The sequence below is a fragment of the Arvicola amphibius genome, chromosome 5 (assembly GCF_903992535.2).
Source record: "Arvicola amphibius chromosome 5, mArvAmp1.2, whole genome shotgun sequence".
Taxonomy (NCBI): Eukaryota; Metazoa; Chordata; class Mammalia; order Rodentia; family Cricetidae; genus Arvicola; species Arvicola amphibius.
The window spans coordinates 133,463,609-133,489,007 of record NC_052051.1 but is presented as its reverse complement, the minus strand read 5'-3'; the positions used below and the strand labels follow the sequence as shown (position 1 = coordinate 133,489,007).

Below are 25,399 nucleotides of genomic sequence, written 5' to 3'. Positions count from 1 at the left end.
AAAAAAAAGTTCACCATGTAGAAGTTTAAGATCCAGACAAGAGTTTGTAGAACGCGAAGTATTTCCTATAGAGAAAGCGCTGTATTTACCTTGTAAAAGAAGTTTGTCCTCCCGACTGACCCAATCTTCCCTGTGTGGTTCATGAAGCAGATGTTTCCTTCTGTAGCGCCATAGAATTCGCACATTTTAATATCTCCAAATCTGTCCAAAAACTGTCTCCACACATCGCTGCTCATACCGTTTCCAACTGCCAAACGCACCTGATGGTCCCTTTCCCCTTCTCTCTGTTAGAAGAAAAGATTTCACTGGCAAATAACTCCTTTCCCTCTCTCTCTTTTATTCCTGCTATATATACCGCAACGCTCCTAAAAGTAAACAGGGCATGCACAATAGGAGAAGAGACGCAACCACGACAAGAAAGTCACAGAGTTCTGTTGGAAAAACACGTTCAGTAGCTAACAAATAATGCTGGGTTATATCTGGTTCCTTTTCATGTGTAGGAGAGGGTGTTCTTTCCAAATTATAAATTACGAAGACACTTTTTGGGAGGGTAGATACTTAAAAGGAAGTATATTTCAGAATGTGTAAAACTTTAAAAGGATTATGAAATATTTAAATTTATTTCCTAGGTCTATCATTTATTACTTGTATAATGTTGATATTGACTCCCACTCTGATCCTGCTTATTTAGAACTCTTTTAAAGATAGAGTGGATCCTGTACATATATATGCATACACACACACACACACACACACACACACACACACACACACGGCTATAGACCAACATAGGAGATAACAGTAAATTAAATCCTTAGTACCAATGAAATAGTTAACTTAAATAAGACAATCGACGCAACTCATAGTTTAGAATGCACGGTCTTCGCACACTTTTATTTTGAGTTAAATAAGAAATGTATTTTGTTCCATGCTCAAGAAAATGTCAATTAATGGGGCTAATGCACATTTAAGTTCAAGTAAGGCCTTATTATCATCGTAATCACAGTAAATTGATGATTTGCTCAGAACTACTTCTGGGTAACATGTGATCACTGACCACACTATGTTTCATCCTCTTCTCTAAGCACCACCAAAGGGTTTTAAATAAAAGGTTTTAATCTATGAATGCTCAAGAATAAACAGAAAGGAATGAGTCGCGATTGGAAGCCTAAAAGGTAAACAGTAAAACAACATGACTTAGAATTGGTGAGGTAGGATGCACAGGCCTATGTGGGGGAGCCAACCAATGCTCCTTGATGTCAAGAAATCCCAGGAATGAGGGAGCTATAGAGCTTGCTTGGCTGTCTCCCTTGCTTGCTCCTTATTGTCTAGATGCGAGGGAAGCCACTCTCTGAATTCCAGATATAGAGAAATCAGTCGGGGTTGAGACGTTAGTGAAACAGAGGAGTTTAATGGCAGTCCATTTCAGATTAGGGAAGCACCCTGCCCTGACTGTGATTCTCTGAGGCGTATTCTGAACAAGAGCAGTAAACTCCTGAGTTATCAGAAAAATGACTTAAGAGAAAACACATCAATTTTTAGAAGTGCCTCAGTAAAATGGCTTGATCTCTTCCCAGGCATCTTAGAATCTGAACCTTTGGCTCCCAAGCAGCATACATCTGTAATTAGATTTTGACACCATTCTGAAATATTATTAAAGCATCGATTTTTATAGGATGAAGTCTATGAAAGAACGTCTAAGATGTATGGGCTGCCATGAAAACTGTCCTAGAGAAAAATGTCTATATCTGCAGGACAGTAAGAAAACAAAACAAAAACCATTAAATTTAACAGCAGTTTCTAAAAGGGATGGGAGACTATCGAGCTATGTACTCAAGGTCAAAAATAATTTTAAATAATAAATATAAGGATGGTGTTTCAACATCTTCGGATAAAGTGAGAAGAAACAAAAAGAGAAATGGAGACAGAGAGAGGAGAGAGAGCAATAGAGACAGAGAGAGACACACAGAGAGACCTAGAAAGAGATCAATTTAAAACTTTAAAAACAAAACAAATCTTCAGAAAACTAAACATGCGCTGGATCTGGAGAGATAAGTCCATGGTTTAGAGCATTTGCTGCTCTCGTTGGACATTTGAGTTCAGGTGCAGAGGAACTGAGTTCAGGTCCCAGCACCTGTGACAGGCTCACAACCACCTGTAACTTCAGCTCCAGGGTTCTGAGAATACCTACACACCTGTAGCATACTCACACATAAACATACACATTCATTTAAACAAAAAAAAATGTTTACGAAGATATGTAAAACTAAACATGTATCTTTAGTAGAGTGGTACTAGATGGACCACAAAGGATGCTCCCAACATAAAAAAGTAGAGTATCACAGGTAGAGCAATGACTGAAGAGCAGAAAGGAGGGAAAGGGTCTAGAAAATGGGGTATGGTTGTGTATGACTGAATGGAGATTTACTCTTGAGCGTCAATAATGCTTACAGTGTATTTCATGTGCACAGTCAAATCAGATAATTAGAGCATTCAAGGGATCAGCTGAATTAAAGTTTTATAAAGTTACCGCACTGTCAGTTATTGGGAAAATGCTGTCTTATGAGAGCACAAATTAAGGATCAATGCTATACTGTTTAAAGTAATTAAGTTATTCAAGGAACTAAAGGGAAAGTGTTTACATTCTAAATTAAGTGTGGGTATGGGTACATGCACACATGTGCTTTTAAATGATTTTCTCTTAAGATTTCGGAAAAGGCTAACAGAATCTTTTACAAATTTACTGCCAAGTATTTATATAGTCACACACACACATAGAAAGAATGAGAGATAGAGATAGTTAGATGATGGATGGATAGATAGATAGATAAATAGATAGATAGATAGATAGATAGATAAGTCATTATCCAAACCACATAAAATACTTGCTTACTCTTCAGCCATTTAAAGTCCCTTATAAAGGGTACCAAGACTTCTGACACAGTGAGATCTTCTCTCACAGATACCCCATGGGCTTAGTTCTCAGCAGACATGCTCATTTGGGTTTTAGTACAAAGAACCAGACTGGTGTGATGACATCCATGAAGGAGTCACACCAACATTGAAGCTTTCATTTTCTTTAAAAACCTCTTCATTAAACTACAGTCTGGTGCATCAGGGACTTAAGGGAAGTTACCTACTACATATCACTAATTCCGAAACAGTCTCTTTCTTCCTGAACATTGGCTCCATCCAGGTCTGAAAAACCCTACGGCAACTGGCTCGAAGACCCTCTTCAGTTGCCTAGAAAACCTGAAACTCCATAGTTTCTCTTTAAATGCAGAAAACTCTATGTAACTTTACGTTTTAAGGAAATGAGAATGTTTGTTGCTTCGTGTAGAGGCAGAAGTACTGAACACAAAACCAATTAACTACTGCGTACAGCTCCGCCTGGCAAACTGTTTCCTGCAGGAAGCAGCGTTTCACCCTGGAATGACCATCTAAAGCACAAAGAGCAGAAGGTAGGAAATTTATTTTTTCCACTCTGATTCTAGGAAAGACCTCTTGGTTCTAAAGCCTACTGATAATCATGCATGCATGCATATGTCTAGCACACACCAATGCATCTTTAAGCATAATCATGTGTTCTGACAGTTAGCTTTTCCTTGTAAGCGCTGCAATAACACAGTGAACTAGTACAGGCAGGAAGTTAGGTCGGTTTACAGAATGGGGGCAAAACTGAAAATCCCATAGACTACGGTTTGAAACCCCATGAACTTATTTTTATTTAAAAAATAACGATAAGAAGGGATAATGAAACCACATGTTCTTTAAATCCAGATTTGCTAATAAAAAAATTAGATAGCTTCTGACAAAAGGAGGAGGTGGGGTAGACAGGAAGTCTCCCCAAACTCACCAATAAAAGCATCTTGTAGCTCAGGCTACCCAAGTCCACATTCTTTTCTGTGTTCATCTGTCCCGTGCAATCCCACATACTTAAAAAGTTTTATTTGTGACTCTCTGCCTTGTCTCTTCAGCATTGGAGATAATTAGTGGAAGTAGGGTTAATATTTTAAGCAGTAAAAACAGAGGAGATGCCCCACCATCCCGGGCAGACATGCTGAGTGAGGGATCTCAGGCCCGGAGGTAAGGCTCAGTTACAGCTCCACTGTCCGTCCTCAGGAAGGGTAGTATGCTTCATCATTTCTCTGGAAGGGGTTGATGTTGATTTGATTAAAGAAAAACAAATCACGTCTTTGCTGTCAAGAGTGTTTAGGAAGTCAGAAAGCTTTTTTTCCCTTCTTTCTTTCTTTTTTAAAAGTATTTGGAAAGAGAAACGAGACCAGAACAAAGGCAAGGACAGAGAAAGCAAACAAGCCACCAAGACACACTCCAGGCTTTGACAAATTTCTACGCTGACCTATTTCTCATGCAGTGACAGCTGATCAAAAGGATGCCAGATCCACTGCTTTGGGGATTGGGGGATGAATACCAATAAAGTTTCCTTTTAATGCTAAAAAACATTAACAGGACTATACCCAATATAATCATTTATTCAAAAAAAAAACAGTAAAGTACAATTGTTGTTTTAAAAGTCAAGAGTTTTAAAGCATTGCCAATTTTAAGCTTGGAGTTATTTTTCTGTAAGCATCATATGCACCTAATTTCATAATAAATTTCATAATAAAATTGAATTAGCCTGGACTTGCAGTATGCTAGCACACGGATCTGTCCTGTCCTGCTACAGAACAAAGCACACAATTAACACGTTACTGGGTAATCTGTCTCTTATTTTCCAGAACTTTCGTATTTATTTCATCTTGTATATTGTAAGCACCTCTGGGTCTTTGATAAATTATGTTCTGGAAGACTGTGGAGTGAAAGCAAAGAAACAAAAATGGCTCCTGCCCCGCTCCCCAGCACGTTTTCCATCTGAATTCCTCAGCAGCTCTGGGACTCGTTTCTCCTACCTGAGGCTGTTTGCACAGATAACGGCAAAGTTCTCCGATGTACTGAAACACAGTCACATTGTACTTCTTGCAATCATTCCAAAACTGGCTCGCAGAGAATTTCTTCTTTAACACACACGTGGCACCTGTGGGAAGAGGTCAAAACAGGCAGTAACTACCATGAAGCTCAAATGATTCTGTTGTCTTAACAGGTTCGCTCACTTCCAGCGTTTTGATAATTCATCTCCCGTGATTGCTAGCAAGTTGACTTGGAAACATTACCCTTACAGCCCAGAAATCTTTTAGTGCAGTCCTGTGGTAGCTATGAGTTCTGACTGCAAAGGTGCATTTTGCAGTTTGTGGAATGGAACCACCTTCAAAATCCGTAAGAGTTGCATGTATACTACCACTACCACTGGAAATATATGCATACTACCACAACCATTGGAAGCTTATGCATACTACCACAAGTGTAAAAGTCCATGTATGCAAGTGTAGAAGTTCATTTATACTACCACAAGTATCAGAAGTCCATGTATACTACCCCAACCATTGGAGGTACAAGTATATTACCCCAAGCACTGGGAGAGCCATCCATCCTTCTTCTCATAGATGAGTGATATTGACTCTTTATATCCTTGCACAAAAAACATGCAGTTTGTTCTGAAGACTTTATTTATATCTGTCATACCCCGAAGCAGAGATTTAAGGAGCTATGTTAAAATTCCACCGACAAAAGTTCACCAATAGATATAGTGTCGAGTTTGCATAACATATTTTAACATGGCTTCCTGTTTTTAATTGGGATCTAATTCACAATTTAACACATACAACCCAGTGGTTTTTCATATAGGCACAAAGGTCATGCCAGTGTTGTCATCTAAGTCTAGGGCCTTTGTTTTTAAGGAACTTTCCCGCCTTGGCAGCGATTCCAGTTTCCAGCTTCCTGTACCCTTGGCAATCTTTTATGTACATCTACCTCAAATTTGCTTGTTATTGACTAATGTGACATATTGTGCCTGGTCCTTTCATTTACTATAAAATGTGATTTGGGCTTGTTTATCTTGTGACATGCATCAGTATTTTATTCTTTTAATGGTTGAATATATCCATGGATATGCAATATTCTATTTGTTAATTCATCAGTAATATGTATTTGGGTTACTCCTTCTTTTGATCATCAACACAAACGGTAACAGGCACACACATGGCCAAGTGTGTTGGCATGTTTTCAGTTCCCTTGGACATGTATCCATGAGTAGAATCACTTGATCATATGACTACCCCATCTTTTACTGGCTCTGAGATCTAACACATACACACAGACCCTCACGGTGATGGAATCTTACTTCCAACTCTATCCTTGGCTGTTCAAGAAGATGTGCTTGGGACAGTTAGTAAATCAGCTTAAGGCATTTCTACAGCTCAGTCCACAACAATTTTGGTGTCCTTGGGGCTCTGGCTAGCAGTGGATTCCACCATGGAAAGTCTGGTACTGGGTTTCAATAATTGAGATAGATCAAATATTTCTCTCTCCCACAAAGACAGGCTCTTCTCTCTCTCTCTCTCTCTCTCTCTCTCTCTCTCTCTCTCTCTCTCTCTCTCTCTCTCTCTCTCCCTTTCTCTATCTCCCTCTCTCTTCTTCTCCCTCTCTCCCTTGTTCCCCTTTCTCTTTTCTCCTTCCCTCTAATAAGCTACTTAAAGTTGCTTACAGGGTGACATGGTGGCAGTTCCTTCCCCAGCATGCCCTTTCTTTTTACTATATTAAAATCGGCTTCTCTGATCTGTCATCCAGTTTACTCAATTCCCAACAAGGTGATCTTTATGTGTGTGTATGAATGATCATCTTGTGGTGTCTGTGGAGAAGTGACCATGACTCTACACGCACGTCTAACAATCCAGTTGTGATAGGAATGTAAGAATCTTTGTCCAGATCCTTACAGATACTTTTAATGATGGATGCTCATTTCCTGTGAATCTTGACCGTACTCTGAATAAGCTGCAACTGAGTACCAGGCATGCACAACCGGTAATGAATGAGCTCTATTATTTCAGAGCTAGTGAATGAAGCATCCTTCTGCATGTCTTCAAAAGGAACCTCCTGAGTCATACACTCTATCCCAAACATTTTTGGGTGTTTTGGGACAGACTGGGAAGAAAAGAAACTGGCCTTTCCAATTCCTTCCCCTCACTTACCTGTGTAATACAAATTTGTTCTTCTTGCCTGGAAGAGGTGGGGCCTATTTTCCCACTGTTCCAATCTAGATGCTTGTCTGAGCTTTGGCTTCTTTTGCTCAGCAGAATGTTGCTGAAGTGACCCTTGAGTTTTGGGAGCTTGCTCTGAACACCTATGCAACTGACATGTTTACTCCCTGTGACTGACTGCCTGGGAATCTCGGGACTGGTCTGCCAGAGAATGAGCAACCACAAGCAAAAGGGAGTCTATACAGGGCTGAAATCACAAGAGCAAATGCCCAAGACTTGACTTTTGTAGTTTAGGAATGTGCTATGTTACAAAAATGTCTCCTTGTCTCAGATATTACAATGTATTTATGCAATATGCAGTTCCTCGGAGTTCTATGAATATTTGTAAGTTGCAATAAGCATAAGCTCAGACTAAACATTTTGATGACCCATCAAAAAAAAAAACAAAACAAACTTACCCAACTCAACACACCCACCAATTCCAAGGAGAGCCCCTGAGCTATGGTACAGAGGAAGGGTTATATAAATAATGTCGTTAGCTGTGCAGCCAAAAGCCCAAAGCCCAACAGATCCCTTCAACACCTGCAATTGACTGATCACAGCTGCTTTGGGTAGACCTGGAAGAGAAGAAAAGAAAGAAAAATTAACCTCCACACATTCTCTGAGGGACTCTGAGTTCTCGGAAGGACTCCCATCCACGTTAAAGATCGTGAGGCAGTGAGGTAGTGTCATAGTTATAGAAAGGTGAAATGTAGGTGGAGAGCCGAAATTATCTTCGGACAGCATATACATGCTTTAGAAAATGGATATTTGTGTTTACCTATGTATGAGGCCAAGTAGGGGGTTTCCTGGATGCAGGCAGAGAGACAAAGTCGGGAGTGACAGGGGACCACAGAAGACATCGAAGGTAGGGGGGGTCACAGTCCACAGAGACTTCAAGTGCCCTCCAGAAATTCTCGAGCCTGCCTCGTTCTGTACCAGCTCTGAAAATCCTGACAGACTTTGTGCTCTATTTCACTAATGGGATTAGACTTGCCCTCGTATGTGAAGTTGGGATAATATTCACCACTATCTTAAAATCATCATCTTTCTTAAAAAGAATCCTTTGTAACTGCTCCCAATAACTTGGACTTTTACGCCCCCTACCGAGAATCCCTCCAGGATTCCTCCTCAAACTACACGTAAGTATGTGATGTGAGACCAGCTCTAGTCACGATTCTAAAGAACAGCTTTCTGTTCCTCATCCAGAGGAGCAAATATTATTGCTTTTTCTGCAACAGAGAGCACATACATACCAGCATTTTTGAGTTTATTTATTCTAATCATATTTTAAAATATAGTCTGCTTCCTAAAGAACTAAAAGGGAGAAGATGCACCAAATTACTGGCTGGTCAGTTGTTTTTTTTAATTCATATGTTATGGTAGTTTTGCTTAGGGCATGACACACACATAGGAATAGCAATATTGAAACACGGAAACAAAATCGCGACCATCAGTCTGATCACAGAGCCTCTCTGGTTTGTCGTTCACAGTTCTCAGGGCTTCCTAAAAGTTAAAGAATTCTCGTGCATTCTCAAGCAGTTTCATTATCTTCTTTTGGTTAGCACCATTTAACCCTCCCCCCCCCCCCCCCCAGTAAGGAAAGCTTAGTTACTTGAGCCCATTTTGTTTCTTTCTCGGGACTCACTAAGCCTTCAAGACATTGGGGCAAATGGATGGAAATAGAAAACACCATCCTGAGTGAGAACCTTCACCTGGCGTTGGATGGAGAAAATGACAGAGCCCCACATTGGAGCACCAGACTGAGCTCCCAAGGACCTGATGAGGAGCAAAAGGAGGGAGAGCATGAGCAAGAAAGTCAGGACCGTGAGGGGTGCGTTCACCCATTGAGACAGTGGGACAGAACTAACGGGAGACCACCAAGTCCAGTTGGAATGGGACTGATGGAACAGGCGACCAAACCGGACTCTCTGAATGTGGCTGACGGTGGAGGAGGACTGAGAAACCAAGGACAATGGCGATAAGCTTGAACTCTACAGCATGGACGGGCTCACTGTGAGCCTTGTCAGTTTGGTTGCTCACCTTCCTGGACTTAGGGGGAGTTGGGAGGACCTTGGACTTAACATAGTGAAGGGAACCCTGATGGCTCTTTGACCTGGAGAGGGAGGGAGTGGGGGTATGGATGGAAGGGAGGGGAGGGAAGGAGGAGGAGGAGCGGAGGAGATGGAAATCTTTAATTAAAAAAATGAGAAAAAAATAAATAAAAATTAAAAAAAAAAGACTTCCAGGGAGTCACAAGACTCAGTAATTCTGGGAAAGTTAGGAGAGTCGTCACCTGCACCACAAGTCAGGAATAGAAAGAACTGATTTAGAGTCCATTATCAGGTTTTTAAACACAGAAGGGGAATGAAAAAGAGACCTGAAAAGGAAAGGAACATGACCGCTCCTAGGTATGATAGAGGAGAAAACTTACAGTAGATGAAAGGGAGAGTGTACGCAGAGACCGGAAGGTCTGGGGGAGTCCAGAGTAGATTTAATGAGGCGGAGCTGTGACCTCCCCACGTGGGGAAGAGAAAGGCGGGGGGGGGGGGGGGAGACAAGCTGCAGCAGCTAAAAGCGCAAATTTACAAAAGGGTAGGTAACCAAAATGACTGTCTTTAGAGGAAAGAACCTCTCGGGTAATGACAGCCCAGGTTCTGGGCTGGATAGTGTAGAGTGCAGGGTGTGCCAGCCATACCCTATAACTGGCAGAAACTGAGAGATGCTGAAGAACCTGGAAGCCAAAGAACCGGGCAGCCAGGTCCACTTTAGTGTGTTAAAGAGGCACCTCACTTAGCCTTTTGGCCAGGGTTTGAAAGGGAAGGGAAGGTAACTAACTAGCAACTACCTAAATGATTCTCTTCATTATTAGGTACCAGAATCTGAGGACCAGAAAAAGAGTAAAAATAGTGTCAAAGAAATTGGCTAAGCTCTGGGACTTGGTTGATGTCTTCAGAAATTCCAGCATCCTTCGATTTCACACCCTAAGGAAATCTCAAACGAGAGTAAGCCCAATGAGAACCCGCATCTGCCAGAATCGAAACAAGCCACCCTTTAAAGCCAAAGCAATCAACTCCCCCACCTGCATTCGAAAGTTCCTAGACCTGGGGACCATAGGTCTTTCAGGCATGATTTCTCAGATATTAATTTGTTACAAAAGACTGGAAAATATATTATTGTTTTTGAGACAGGCTCTCACTATCTCACTATGTTTCACAGTTTGGCCTAGAACTCATTCTGTAGACTGGGCTGGCCTTGAACTCATATTAAGAGTACTGCCTGCCTCTGCCTCCCAAGTGCTGGGATCATGAATGAAAAAAAAAAAAAATGGAAACAACACTCCTAGATTAGTGGCAGAAGGGGGAGGTTTATTGTAGCTATGAGGGAGAGGATAGGCAGAGGCATCTGGAAGAGGAGAAAGAGGAGGGAGGAAACAAAGGAGGAAGACAAGAGAGAGGGAGGCAAGAGAAGGAGCCAAGGACCAAGAGACCTAGACAAAATGGTTGGGTTCTATTGGAATCGGGGGGAAGGGATGGCGGCAGTGTATGCCAGCCAGGATGACTCTCTAACAGATACTGAGAGGTGCTGGGAGAACCTGGGGACCAGGTCCACTCTGGTATGTAAATAGATACCTCAGTTAGACATCAGTCCCGAGATCTTACACATCCTATCTAAGATTTTATTAGTTTTAATTATTTGTATGTGCATGTCTGTGCAGTTCCAGCATTGGTGACACAGATGCACACACACACACACACACACACACACAGAGTCCCATACACAGACAGACAGACAGACAGACAGACAGACAGACAGACAGACACACACACACACACGGGGGGGGGGGAGAGCATACCTGTTGTTCCAGAGGTAAAAATATAGAGGCAAGTAGACTTGAGGCTTGAGGCGACATGATAGCTTGTGGGCACTGGCTCGTCAGAGGCCAGGCTCATCTTTTCTGTAAGTGAAACTACACCTCGTGGAACAGAATCCTTCATTCCCCAAACACGAATGTGCTTGGGGAGGCTAGGAAGGATTTCTTCTATGCTTCCAAGCAAATCTGAAAAGCAAGCAGTTAGAAATAGGTTAAAAAACCAAACAAACAAACCTGGAACCTCAGATTTCATGTTGGGTTTTTTTTTTCACGTGTTGGGACAGAGATAAAATGGAAATAAAGTATCCCCTCTGCCTGACTGAGCGACAGCAAGGCTATTTGGGACTTATATTTGGTTTGGGAAACTTTGTAACCCCAAATGCCCCAAGTTTGTCCTTGAATTTGCAATTGCCCACCTCAGTTTGCAAAGTCCAGGGACTGTAAGCATGAGCCACCTTTCCAAGCCCAGTTTCTCTCTTTCAACAGGACTCTGTGGCTCTATTTCTTTTTCTTTTTTTTCTTTTTTTTTGGTTTTTCGAGACAGGGTTTCTCTGTGGCTTTGGAGCCTGTCCTGGAACTAGCTCTTGTAGACCAGGCTGGTCTCGAACTCACAGAGATCCGCCTGCCTCTGCCTCCCGAGTGCTGGGATTAAAGGTGTGCGCCACTGCCGCCCGGCTCTGTGGCTCTATTTCAACAGGACTAAATGAAAGGACAATTTTGTCACATCTGAGTGAACAACACAAAGTGGATTCACATTAGAAGTTGGTGGTTTTGATATCTTCCTGCTAAAAGACTACACTTCAGGTTCCATGCCAGGCTCAGCAGGCCCTGAAGAAAGGGGGTTATGGTGTGGTAATGGTTTCTGCAGCTGTAAGAGACCAGATCTCATCTTCTGTAGGCAATTTTGCCACCACACATTTGCCTCCTCACCTGAGGTCAGGCCAAGCCTCTCTCTCTTCCTGTCGTCCATCTCTTTACGGCTATCTTTTTTTGTTTGTTTGTTTTTGTTTTTTGTTTTTTTTTTTTGTTTTGTTTTGTTTTTTCGAGACAGGGTTTCTCTGTAGCTTTGGAGCCTGCCCTGGAACTAGCTCTTGTAGACCAGGCTGGTCTCGAACTCACAGAGATCCGCCTGCCTCTGCCTCCCGAGTGCTGGGATTAAAGGCGTGCGCCACCACCGCCCGGCTTCTTTACGGCTATCTTAAATAATCTCATGGATTCTATCACTACAACTGTTATGGTTTCCCAATTTCTAAATAAAACTACTTCTTAAAGTCTTTTCAAATTTAAAATTAGGATACCGAAGTAGACATTTTCTTCTAAATACAACTTGGTCGTTAGTTATTGAAACCCACTTGAAGAAATCCCTTGGCTACTCCAGAGTCCTAGGATCATTGTGGTTTCCAGGCCATTTTGAAGCCAAAGGTTAATGAATTCAGAGAAGGGCCTGTTCTCTAGGCAACATGATAAGTTGCAAACCCCTGAAGCAGAGGAGGAAAGAAAAAAATGCCTTTCAGAAACATTCCCTATGCAGGGAAGGATGTGACAGGGCCAGCTGAGAATGCAGTGACAGCAGAACCTCCAGCAGCAGCCTGGGGCTTAAAACCAAGGACAGAACCAAAGTGAGGCAGAGAAAAAGGAGCAGTTAATGCTGAGAGCTTAAGTACTCACAACTGAAGAAATGTGGAGCGCAGTTAGTTCAAGGGTCTGAGTGTTGAGGGATGGAAAAACAGCCAGGGTTCAGGAAACTCAGTGTTCCCAGGATTAATAATACAAAAAGGCAATGGCGCTGGGCGTTGGTGGCGCATGCCTTTAATCCCAGCACTCGGGAGGCAGAGGCAGGCAGATCTCTGTGAGTTCGAGACCAGCCTGGTCTACAAGAGCTAGTTCCAGGACAGGCTCTAAAAAAAAAAAAAAAAAAAAGCTGCAGAGAAACCCTGTCTCGAAAAAACAAAAACAACAACAACAAAAAAAACCCAAAAAACAAAAAACAAAACCGAAACCAAAAAGGCAATGGCTGAAGTGAGGGCAAACTAAATTATTTGAAATTCTCATTTGGCCACGGATGTAGGATAAAATGTCATACGGTAAAGAAGGTCACTGGTGGGGGAGAAGGGAGATAAGGCAGTGGTGAGCCCCTCAGGAGGAAGCATTAGATATTAAGGTACCCAGCACTCAACAGTAGAGAAAAGAAACAAAATCTATCCTTCCTGAAAACTCTTTTTGCAGAATAGAGAAAGAGCTGTGCAAGTCACATTCTTTTTGCTGGAATTTTGCCTTCGTTTAACATGGGTCTCTGAGAGTAGGGTACAAGTTTTACATTTGTTATAGTTGTTAGCTTTGTCCCATATTTCTAGGATGTCTCTTTTGCCAGGCGTGAGGGACTTCTGATGGCTGTATTGCTTATTTTAACTTGACATCAACACTAACGTTTTTGGGGCGGCTGCACTACGACACCGACAGCCCAAGGATGACTGGCAACCACCAGAGCCAAAGTAAAGGCAAAGAGTCTCTCTTACACTTCTCTGTGAGCATGACCCTGAAACCTCCCTGGCTTTAGCAGCCTTCAGAACTAGGCCAGATACACTTCCCTAGTTTAAACTGCCAGTGCAGGATATTTTATCACAGCGTCTCCAGGAGGCTAATAAACCAAGTTCTGAAAATGATGCCCCGTGTAACTGGTAATCAAAATGAAATGAAGCAATGCCCAAACCACGTAGGCATCATAAAAGAAACCAGTGACTCAGACTGGAGAGTGGCGGCTCAGAGGTTAAGAATGTGCACTGCTCTTGCAAAGGACCTGAATTCAGGGTCCAGCACCTACATCAGGCACTCACAATGGCCTGTAATCCAGCTCCTGTGGCCAGATGCTCTTCTGGCATCTTTGTGCACCTGTGCTCAAGTGCGAATACCCCCACAAAGATACACACAAATAGACATACTTTAAAAATATGGTGATTAGTAATAATACTTTTTAGTGTACAGTAGACCCTGGTCAGAATGCTCTAGAATATATGAAATTTGGTCTGCACATAAAAAGCAACTATGTGTTGTTTAATTCTTAAAATTAAACTGGAAACATTATCAAAACTATATATTGTTTTGAATCTGAATTCATAGTACTTTGTCACATATTTTCATGAATGAGGCTGTGAAGCATGAATGGCTATCCGATTTCTCAAAAGAGCTACCTGTCAATCACTGTTCAGTTCTGTAGCATATTTGGAAAGACTTCTGATTTGGTTTCTATAGTTCAGATTAGTCATAAAGAAGCAGCAACAGGAAGGAGTCAGATTTCATACCTGTCTCTCTAGGCTTTCTTTGAGTCCTGCTGTGCCTGCCTAGAGTAGCCTTTCTCCCTACCTTACCTCCAGTCCCTGGAGTTCCTGCCCTTCAGACTGACCCAGGGTCCCCTTAGCTCTTTCCAACAAACCCTCTCTCTCATCCTTTTCTCTTAGCCCATATTCATCCCTTTGTGTCAACTAACAACCAACAAATTTATTCTCTACCAGGACCCTGCAACCAACATACTTGCCTAAGGTTACAATAGCCTCAATCAAACAATAAATAAATAAAAAGTAATATCCTGCGATAACTCTAATTAAGCAAATAAAAGACTTGAATAAGAAAAAATTTAAGACATTGAAGGAAGAAACTGAAAAAGATACCAAAAGATGGAAAGATCGCCCATATTCATATATCCGTAGAATTAATATAGTCAAAATGGTCATCCTACCGAAAGCAGCCTACAGATTCAATGTAATCCCCAACATTAATAAATAAAATTAATAAACATTAATAAATGAAATTCCATTATAATTCTTCACAAATATTGAGAAAACAGTCTCCAACTTCGTATGAAAACACAAAAGACGCAGGAGAGCTAAAACAATCCTGAATTATAAAGGAACTCCTGGAGGTATTACCATCCCACCCTTCATATTGTACGACAGAGCTATAGTAATAAAAACAGGATGGTACTGGCATAAAAATAGACACAATAATCAACTGAATCAAGCTGAAGACCCAGACATAAATCCACACACTTATGGACACCAGATTTTTGACAAAGATGCCAAAAATACACTGGAGAAAAAACAGGATTATCCACAAGGGGTGCTGTTCAAACTGAATGATTGCATGTAGAAGAATGAAAATAGTTACATATCTATCATCCTCCAGAAAAAAAAAAATCAATTGAGCAACAGATACCCCAAGTCTGATAGAAAAGAAAGTGAAAAGCAAGCTTGAACTCATTGGCACAGAAAGGACTTTCGGAACAGGATACTGCCAGCACCGGACATCAATACCACAGTCACTAACAATTAATAAATGTGATCTCATAAGGCTAAGAAGCTTCTTTATGGCAAAAGACACCATCTTTCCATCAAAGCAGCAGTCTACAGAATGGGAAAAGGTCATTATCAATTATACATCTGATAGGAGGTTAGTATCTAGACTATATAAAGAGCTAAAAAAAACTTGATCAAGTTTTTCAAGAAAATAAATAACCCAGTTAAAAATGGGTTATAGAAGTAAGCAGAGTTTTTGTTTGTTTGTTTGTTTGTTTTTGTTTTTGTTTTTGTTTTGTTTTTCAAGACAGGGTTTCTCTTTGTAGCTTTGGAGTCCGTCCTGGTACTCACACTCTCTCAGTCTGTAGACTAGGCTGGCCACAAACTCATAGAGATCCACTGACCTTTGTCTACTGAGTGCTGGAATTTAAGGCGTATGTCACCACCACCCAGCACAGAGAGTTCTTAAAAGATAAAACACAAAAGGCTAAGAAACACTTAATGAAATGTTCAATATCTTTAGCCATCTGGGTAATGCAAATTAAAACTCTTTTGAGATTTCATTTTAACCCAAGATCAAGATCAATAAAACAAATAGCCAAGATTAATAAAAACAAATGGCAGCTCATACTGATGAGGATGTTGGATAAGGGGAACACTCATTTATTGCTGGTGAGAGTACAAACCTGTACAGCCACTGTGGAAATCAGGGTCATGGCTCTTCCAGAATCTGAGACATATCTGCCTCAATACCCAGCTATACCATGTTCGGGCACATCCCCGAAGGATTCTGTGCCCTATTACAGAGGCACTTGCTTAACCAAGCTCATTGCTGACTTTTCCTAATAGCCCCAAGTCAGAAACAGCCTAGATGTCCATCAACTGATGAATGGATACTGAAACCATGGTGGTGCGTTCGCAGAATGGAATACTATTCAGCTGTTAGGAAAACTGGTTCCTGAAATTTTCATGTAAAAGGTTGGAACTAGGACAAAAGTATCCTGAGTGAAGTATCCTAGGCCCCAAATGACAAATACTCTGTGTTTTCTCTTTTATGTATATGTTAACTTTTAAGCTTTCAAAATGTACGCTTTAATCCAAATAACCATAGAGATTAGGTGCATAATATGGGACCAGAGGGGAGGAAAGGATCTCCCAAGGAAGAGGAAATAAAGTAAGTGTAATGGAGAGACAAGCGGAACTGAGAATAAGAAGATTAAATCAGAAAGGGGATAGGGGTACAGGGTAAACAAAGGAACATGGCAAGGGACAACTAACACTAACGGCCTTTGAAATATTATATGGAAACCTACTACTATAGAAGCTTCCTAAAATGTTTAAGTCCTAGGGACTAACATTCATGGTACTAAAAGGTAGAGAAAGGTACACTCATGTCACCCAGCTACAAACCCTGTGACCAGCAACAGTGACCTGGCTGCAAGATATACCAGTGTAATAGTGGCTAGAGGGGGCAGGTGGAAAGATTGTAACAGCCAGAGGTGATGGGTGACTCCAAGCAAAAAGTGTTTTTCAGGCCCAACAGGACTGATGCACATATGAACTTACAGATATTGGCCCTGCACAGGTTCGGGTCAGAAGGGGTCCCAGCACTGAGACTTTAGGTAGACATGATGTCCAATGCCTAACTAGAAAGCTGTCTCCAGTTGCTGTCTGCTGGAAAAGGTAGGGTCAGTTTTTTTCCAATGGAGTCTCATTGGGTGTGTCAGCCATACTTTGGGGGCAGGCCCATGATCAGAAGTCACTGGCCAGCACAAACAAACTTAATAATAAATATCTTTGTAGACTTTTTTATTTTACTTTGCTCTTTTTTTTTATTGTCCTTTGCTTGTTTGGTTTGATTTTCATTTTTGTGTGTTAGGCCTGTGTGTGCGTGTGTGTGTGTGTGTGTGTGTGCGTGTGTGTGTGTGTGTGTGTGTGCGTGTGTGTGTGTGTTTTGGTTTTGATTTTGTTTCTTTGTTGTTGTTGTTCGAGAGAAAACAAAAAACATAAAGATGGGTGAGTAGGCAGGCCAGAAGGATCTGAGGGGCTGGGGAAAACCATGATCAAAACATATTGTATGAAAAGTTCTTTTTTCAATAAAATTAATTAATACCAATAAATGAGTCAAATGGCACTAGGTAAGTCATAAATAGAACCTGTAAGAAACTGAAAGCAAACACATAAATGATGAAGCATTACATTGCCAGGGAGCTAGGGGTTAGGTCTTAAAATGTCCTATTAATCTTTACTTCTACCACAAATACAAATTAAACAAAATATAGGAATCCAAGGAGAATGCTCAGTTCTGGTGAGTGTATGCAGGTATGCGGTATCCTGCTGTGTGCAAGCTGCTTTGGCAAGAACTGAAAACCCACAAGGATGGCCAGAAGGAAGGAAAGATGAGACATAAGCAGAAGGAGAGCACAGAGAATCCAGTCTTTCAGAACAACAGCTCTAGATTTTGTTTAAATGACTCTTTGAACTTAACAGTTCTTCCAGCTACTTATTGTAGTTATCATGATTTCAGATCAACCATCTAAGTTAAACCAACGGCTAAACTTCTATAACGTATTAATGAGTTGGGATGCAAGTGGGAAGCTCCAATATGACTGTGGCCTGAATCTTTGCCGAAACTGCAGAGCCTAGGGAATTGTGAGGGTTTACAAAGAATGGTACTGTTTACAAGAACGAAGGAAGTGAGCAAAAGTCAAAGGAAACACGATTTCATATCCTTAAAATTCAGCTGATTTAGCTGAGGAGGAAATCTCAGCTACAGTCCTTTCAGCAGCAGTGAAAAACAATAATGGGTATTGTAATGAAAGGTTGAAGCATCAGTACGAGGGTAAAGAGGGACTGGATGCTTCTGTTGTAAGAGCATTTCCTGTTCTTCCAGAGGCCCAGAATTCAGTACCCAGGACCCACATGGCACGCCCAGCTCCAAGAGGTCTGACACCCTTTTTCTGGCCTCTGAGGATGCTCACATACACATGGGATTCACCAACCCCAGGCCTGAAATAGAATAGAAGCCATGTGATAAAGGACTATTCAGACATAATGGTACCAGTGCGTCATGTTAGGTGCAGAAACACGTTCTTGAATAAATAGTGCTCCAGCTACTCTTATCAACACTGTTTATAACAAATCACAGAACACTTAGGAAGTCTGTCCTATTTCTGTGTATTTATGCTCATTATTGTCATGTAGTATTATCTCTTAATCTATTTATGTGCGCTTTATCAACGCTGTTTATTACAAATCATAGCACACTTAGGAACTGTGCACTATTCCCTTTCCTGGAAATGAACGACAAAACGAAACACAAGAGATCTGAAAACAAGGGGAAAAGGTTAAACAGCTTGCCCAAGCAACTGAGCTTGTTTTAATCCGGGCACACCGAACTTCAAAATCTACACCCTCACCCCTGATTAGCATTCATTCTACATTTCTATGCATTGTAAATATTCTCAGAATCAGCAGTCTTCTCTTGACTTGTCTGAAGTAATTTCCATCAAGAGAGGTGATATATCTGAGCCATCTGTTTCATTGATTCTCTGTCTTGGTCTTTTTGGTTTTTTCCGTTCTTATTTTTTTAATTACACTATACCTTTCGTTTATATGTTTGTTTGCTTGTTTGTTTTTCAAGACAGGGTTTCTCCATGTAGCCCTGGCTGTCCTGGGACTCGACATGCTCTGTAAACTAGGCCAGACTCCAGCTCACTGAGATCCGCCTGCCTCCTGAGTGCTGGAATTAAAGGTGTGTACATGACCGCCTGGCTACACTATTGCTTTTAAATTAATAAAATCAATTATTTTCTTCTGTAACAAGGTAACGTTCTTGACCCTGCTAAATCTAAGATGAGAGAAATATGATACAACCATTCTAACAAATACAAGAAAAAAATTAGCACTATCCTAGAAATGGACATGGATCCCATGCGACGGTATCACAGGGCACAAGGTAGGTAACAAAGTTCCCAGGAGCCTTTGCTTTCTGTACCTCCATACATATAACCGTCAATAAAATTTAGAAGGACTTTATTTTTCCTCTCTTCCTATTGAGCGTTAAGAAGTGGTTGCTTTTATGGTTAAATGGCATTTGACAGATTGCAAAGGCTCCATTGGTAACCTGAACATTTACTCTGCATGGTTTATGAGGGCAACTGCTCATCATAACAGGGCCAGCCTGGACAGGTTAGTGTGTTTGCTGCCAACACGAGCAGTTCCTTCTCCTGAAGAGAAATGTGAAGTTCTTTAAAAGGAGTTCATATACAAATTGCTTTCACACTTAAAGTAGAGGAGACTGGGATAACATGAAATTGTTTAAAGCTACCTGTTTATAGTGATTTAATATGTGCTGCATTAAGAAAGTAAACTACACACACATCTGTAACAAGAAAACGTGTGGACACATGGTCCACCCAAAGCACTTTCTTCTCTTTTATGAGCCTTGTTTCCTCTTCCCTGATAAAAGCTTTCTTTACCAAGAAATTCTGTCAGCTGTTTGGAGAATTTCCAGGCTGTCACCTTCCTGTCTGAGATTTGTCCTGACTTTTAATTTTAATTCTTCGACTGTCAGAGAACATGAACCTGATCCAGACCCCTAGACTATAACACAGATAAGAGACCGTTTTGCAAGTATGTGTGAGTCTTCAGGCTTTGTTGGAGGGACTAGTATCATACACAGTTTTCTAATTAGCATGTATTAAAAGCCTGATGTGTTGACATTGCCATATTGTAATGTTTTCTTATAACATAACCAGAGCACATACTTTTTCATAACTATACTGCAGTGTACCTGAAAGTACTTATACAACCAGATGGTGATTAGATCAGTATATCCCACATTGGAAGCTAGGTTTTGAATCACGGTTCTGCAATCTACTAAAATGAGTTACTCAACCTACGTTACCTGACTTCTTTGCCTAACACCATTGCATCTGCTTCTCAGAGCACCTGGAGACAGGCTTTACAGGAGTCGGTTTTTGTTGAGGGAATTCCTTCAGCCAATAACCTTTTGGATATCAGATCATTAGAGCGTGGTCTGAGGTAATATAAGCACACACAGGGAGCCAGGAAGCGGGCTCTCCCTTTTTATCTCTCCCTTGGTTGGTGGTCAGAGTTAGGTTCGCAGTACCCAGCTCCCGCCGAGCAGAAGAGGAATGCAGCAGCTTTCTTATTGTGAATGTTCCCCAATAAACATGTTCTCCTCACGTGCTCTCATGGATCTCCTCAACTATGCCTACAGGCTTTGAGAGACGGTAACAGTTGACAGCATTGTTAGATAATAATAAGAATAATGCTTGATGGTGGTTTAATTGATATTTTTTCTCTGGCTTCCTCATAAATATGGTTACCAGATAAGTCAGTCAAGGCAGATATCACCAAGGACATTATCTGACCTGACCCATAAAGCTTGTTTAAAATTGTATATCACTTCTGGGGCTCCAGAGAGATCTCTTGAGCTAGTCAAGAGCTTACCTTAGAAGCACAGAGTTTAAGTTTTATACCCAAGCACCCATCTTCAAATAAATTATTATAGTGCACATTTCTGGTACCAGCACAGGTAGACAGAGACACAAGCAGAAACCTGGTGTTTAGTGGCTGGCCAAGCTAGTCGATTTGATGATTTCCAGCCAATGAGGGATACTCTGTCTCCAAAGGAAAATGAATGACAGGTGAAGAACTACCCTGAAAGTTGTCCTGTGGCCTCTACGTGCACACATATGCATGTATACTCGCACACATGTACATATACAAATTTGCACAATATTGTCATACACCCCAATAAACCGGATATCACTGGATATATAGAGAGGTGCAATTTTTCTAAAACACCATTTCAAGCCAACTGGATGCTATTCCTGTGGGTGTAGGTTGTCTTCATGAGCACAACAGGAATTCTTTCCGTCGCTAAGTATCGAGCTACTACCTAGCAGACCCTTGGCCGCTTCACAAAAGCCAAATCACTTCATCCTCAGAGCTGCGCTGTGAAGTAGATGGCATCATCAGCATCTTACAGCTTATAGAGTGACACTCACAGAGATTCCAGCAGCTGCAAAAGCGGCTAACTCTCCATGAGCTAGGCCTGCCTGGCTGCTCTGTGTAAACCACTGGGCTCTCCACATCTGTAGACTCTCTCTAGGACCATAAGGATCTCTGCTAGGAACAGCTGGTTGGAATCTGTAGATTCTGAAATTTAAAAACTTAATCACGTAAGGTGTTCACCAATGCAGCCTAAACTGCCAAGAATACAGTATTCCAGGATAAGAACTTTAAATGCACACAATTTACTAAGATCTAGGCTGTTCTTAAACAACCTATTTGTTAATTTAAATATAATTATCACAGCCTTAAAATTCATGTAGTTTGTGTTTTGAGATATGTTAAAATAAATGATTAATGTGACTTAAGCTTAATTTCTCTAGTTAACTACTGTGCTGGAAAACTCTGCTAAATAGAATTGACTTAAAACTCCATCCACTAAGACAAAGTAGTAGTCTGTCTCTGTGTGTTTGCGTGTGTGTGTGTGTGTGTTTATGTGTGTGAGAATGCATATGTGTGTATGGATGCATATATATGTGTGTGAATGTATATTGTGTGTATGTGTGCATGTGTGTGGATTCATATGTGTGCATCTATATATATGAATGCATGTATATATGCGTGAATGCACGTTTGTGTGCAGAATGTATGTGTGTGTGTTTGTGTACGAATATGTATGAAGGTACATGTGTATGGTCTTGTGTGGAGGTCAGAGATCAGTCTTATGTATTCCTCCACTGAGCTACACCTTACTGTTTTTGAGGTGGAGTCTCTCATTGGCCTGGAGCTCAGCAACTAGGCTAGGCTAAACAGCCAGGAGCACTAGAGACCCACCTACATCTTCCTCTCGGCTCTGAGATTACCACACATAGCTTTTTTTTTTTTTTTTTTTTTTTTTTTTTTTTTTTTTTTTTTTTTTTTTTTTCTAACTTGGGTTCTGTGCATTAAACTTAGGCATTTATGTCTGGATGGTACTTTACTGGACTTAGCAATGTTCCCGGTATCCATAGTTTTCATGTCCTAAATAGGAAGTGGGGGATGCTGGGATGTTGGCATTCGAACAGAAAAACATGGAAACACTGCAATTAGTTATGGGAGAGCAAAGTCAAAGCTAGAACAAGTAAACCGTAACACTAATTGAACATAATTAAGCAACTCCTCATGCTACAGCCAAGTTTGTGTAACAAATTGAGAAGTACCCAGCACTATGCCCCTGCGGAAGACGCCTCAGTAATTGGCTCTGGGAAGCTTTTTAGATTTCCCTCAGCATCATAGCCACAAAGATCTTTTCAGGGGAGCTGGGGCCCTTCTTAGTTTGTTCTTCTGGAGGGAGACAATGTTTTCTAGCACGATTGGGATTTGAAATTCGCTACCTGATATGCAGTAATGGAAGCCATGGGATAAAATGTCAGATTGTGTCCACGGACAATAAACCTTGCTTATTTTCCTACTGCATTCATAGCCTGTAGTAACTGATAAGCACTGCTTTACCACACTGTCAACATTCTTCGTGGTTTCTACTTGTCGCTCTAGGCCACTGGAAACTCAGCACACAAACACGCCTCTTTACAAAGTGAAGTGGAAGACAGGACTGAGAAAACCACCAGACAGTACCAGGGAACACATTTTGGCTTCTCCGCTCCTGCGGCTCTAAACTAGCTGAAACCAGTGCTTGAAGATCAACATCTCTGACTTGCTTGGGCCACAAGATAAGCTGGAAGGACACAGAGAAATAGGAACAGTGACAGAGTTGAGGGCCAGCCCTTCTTTGTCCCCAGTCTAAGTTATTCTTGTCATGTGTGAGTATGTGAGAAAAGAGAACTGGAAGCGTCTACGTTTTTAGTCATCAGTGAAGCGGAAATTAGACGATGCTCCACACTTTTACGGGATTCTGAAATTCTATACCAGAAACCGGTATGTATCAATTAATCGAAAATACTTAAGTATTTTTCCCAAGATCTTTGCTTTGGACACGTTTTATGACTTTTTAGCCCTATGCAAGAAGATATTTGTCTAAACCCTTTAGGTGGTAAATAAGCAACGCGATTCCTATTTCAGTGGATGGAGCTGCTCCACCCTCTTCCCAGCTTCTTCTTTAATTACTCATTAGACTCAGTGAGAACATATGTAGCCGTAGGTATCTTAACTCACATCAGGGAAAGAAGAAGGTAACTGAGAGAAAAGATGGAGGTGAGTCAAACAAGGAGGAGGACTATGGTCTGCCAGGAGCCTGCCCCTGGCTGAGAGGGAGGCTCAGCCTTGCTCTGTCAAACTCTAGCTTGCAGAGTACAAAGGAAGTGTAGGAGTGAAGATAAGAATTTGTGAATTTCATGTTTAAATTTTCCCTTATCCAAATGCTCTCATTCTTGTTAAAATCACTAATTGGTAGCTTTCTTATTCAGGAAACTTTTTTTTTTTTTTTTTTTTTTTTTTTTTTTTTTTTTTTTTGCGGGGACTGATAAAGTAACTGACCCAACCCTAGGTCTCGTGAGTCCTTCCAGGGACTGGAGGTACTAGTTGCCCTTTCCAAAATGGCAAGAAGCAGAGATTTCACACACACAAAAAAATATTCTTCCATTGTTTTGCTATTTACTAACCTACAACAAGGCACGTGATTGAAAAGGGCTGGGAGAGGAAGCCACTGGCTATGGGATTGAAGAACGTTTGCCTATGCGTAACTTATACACCTTATCACCCACCTCCAAGTATTAGACATGAAATATGGTTACTTAGAAAAGGGGCAGGGAAATAGGTTGGTTCTCTTTGTGCGCAGCAGACCACAGCCCATACTCTACCTCTGCCAACCACCACAGCCGCGGGCTCACAGGTGCCGATGCAATGCCTGAGGGAACTGAGGCGAATGTTGGAGTTGAGGAAGGCCACCACGCAGCCCAGTTTAGCCAGGCCAAACCACACATGAATGAAGTCGGGCTCGTTGCTCATCAACAGAGCCACAACATCCCCCCTTTTCAGCGACGAGTGGTTCAGGAAAGCATGGGCGACCCTGTTGCTCCTCTTGTCTACGTCTTCGTAGGTGTAAACGTCTCCTTCATAAATAATAAAGGCTTTCTGGGGTTGCCTCCTGGCGTGGCTCAGGAACTTATCCAGCACGGTGACCAGCTCCCCTCTCACTTTGTATATTGTCATCTGAATTCCATAGCGCACCACCTTCAGCAGGAACCACAAGTCGTCCCAGAAGTACGGGAACAGAAGTTTCTCCACCAAATGCAGGAAGAGCAATCCAACTCCAAATCCTGTGAGCCAAGGCAGAAGCATGACTGTCCTGGCTACCAGCTGACCCAATGGGTCCTATTAGTGTCTTTCTTTTCCAAAGGCTTCACCTCCTTTACCCTGGAGACCCCTGTCCTCGAAGCTCAGGGCTGGAACTTGCAGTTCTGGCTCAGGCTTTCTGTGTGTGTCCTGTGAAAGAAATCACCCGAAGGCTATGGAAAGCTGCTGATAAGGCTTGGGACAATGGATCCCCGCAGAACACCGAGTCTTCTTAAAAAAAAAAAAAAAAAAGCAACTGCACACACAGCCCTCTCTCCCTCCCTCCCTCCCTCCCTCCCTCCCTCCCTCCCTCCCTCCCCCCCCTCTCTCTCTCTCTCTCTCTTCTCTCTCTGCTGGAATTGAGTCCCACACAGCCCAGTGTTACCAATCCTCCACTGCTGCCAGAGCGGGCTGGTTACAGGAGACTCTGGGCTTCAACAAGAACTACGCTATGCTAGTATGTACCTCCGCAGGTAGATGCTCCCCTTTGATTGCCAGGATCTGGAGACTGAACTGGAGCTGGAATTCTAAAGAAAGGCAGTGGTTTGTTCCGGGCTTCTGCCTGTGCTCACGCAGGGCTCAGCCACGCCTCGCAGTCCCGAGACAGATACTGCAGCCAGAGTCACTCTCCTCCAGTCACCCTCGCCCCGCCCAGGGCAAGGCTCTCCCTTCCCGCCCACACAAGTTCGATCTGCTGGAAGGAGCTGCTGGCCACAGAAGCTAGGGATCTTCCCAGTGTCCTTGGAACTGGAAGAGCCACCACCCCCCCTCCACGTCGTGCCCCCAGCTTT

The 25,399-nt window shown here is 41.9% G+C and overlaps 1 protein-coding gene across 1 annotated transcript in view; it reads right to left on the bottom strand.

Annotated features, from left to right (window-relative positions):
• Positions 1-25,208, bottom strand: part of Slc27a6 (solute carrier family 27 member 6) — a 42,736-nt gene extending 17,528 nt beyond the window's left edge. Inside the window, exons 1-6 of the mRNA XM_038330848.1 lie at positions 25,074-25,208; positions 24,134-24,758; positions 10,990-11,193; positions 7,553-7,711; positions 4,911-5,035; positions 90-284 (exon numbers count right to left, since the gene is read on the bottom strand). Coding sequence (XP_038186776.1) covers positions 90-284; positions 4,911-5,035; positions 7,553-7,711; positions 10,990-11,193; positions 24,134-24,614 — 1,164 coding nt within the window. The 5' untranslated portion in view covers positions 24,615-24,758; positions 25,074-25,208. The remainder of the gene's footprint in view (positions 1-89; positions 285-4,910; positions 5,036-7,552; positions 7,712-10,989; positions 11,194-24,133; positions 24,759-25,073) is intronic.
• Between the last annotated feature and the right edge of the window lie 191 nt (positions 25,209-25,399).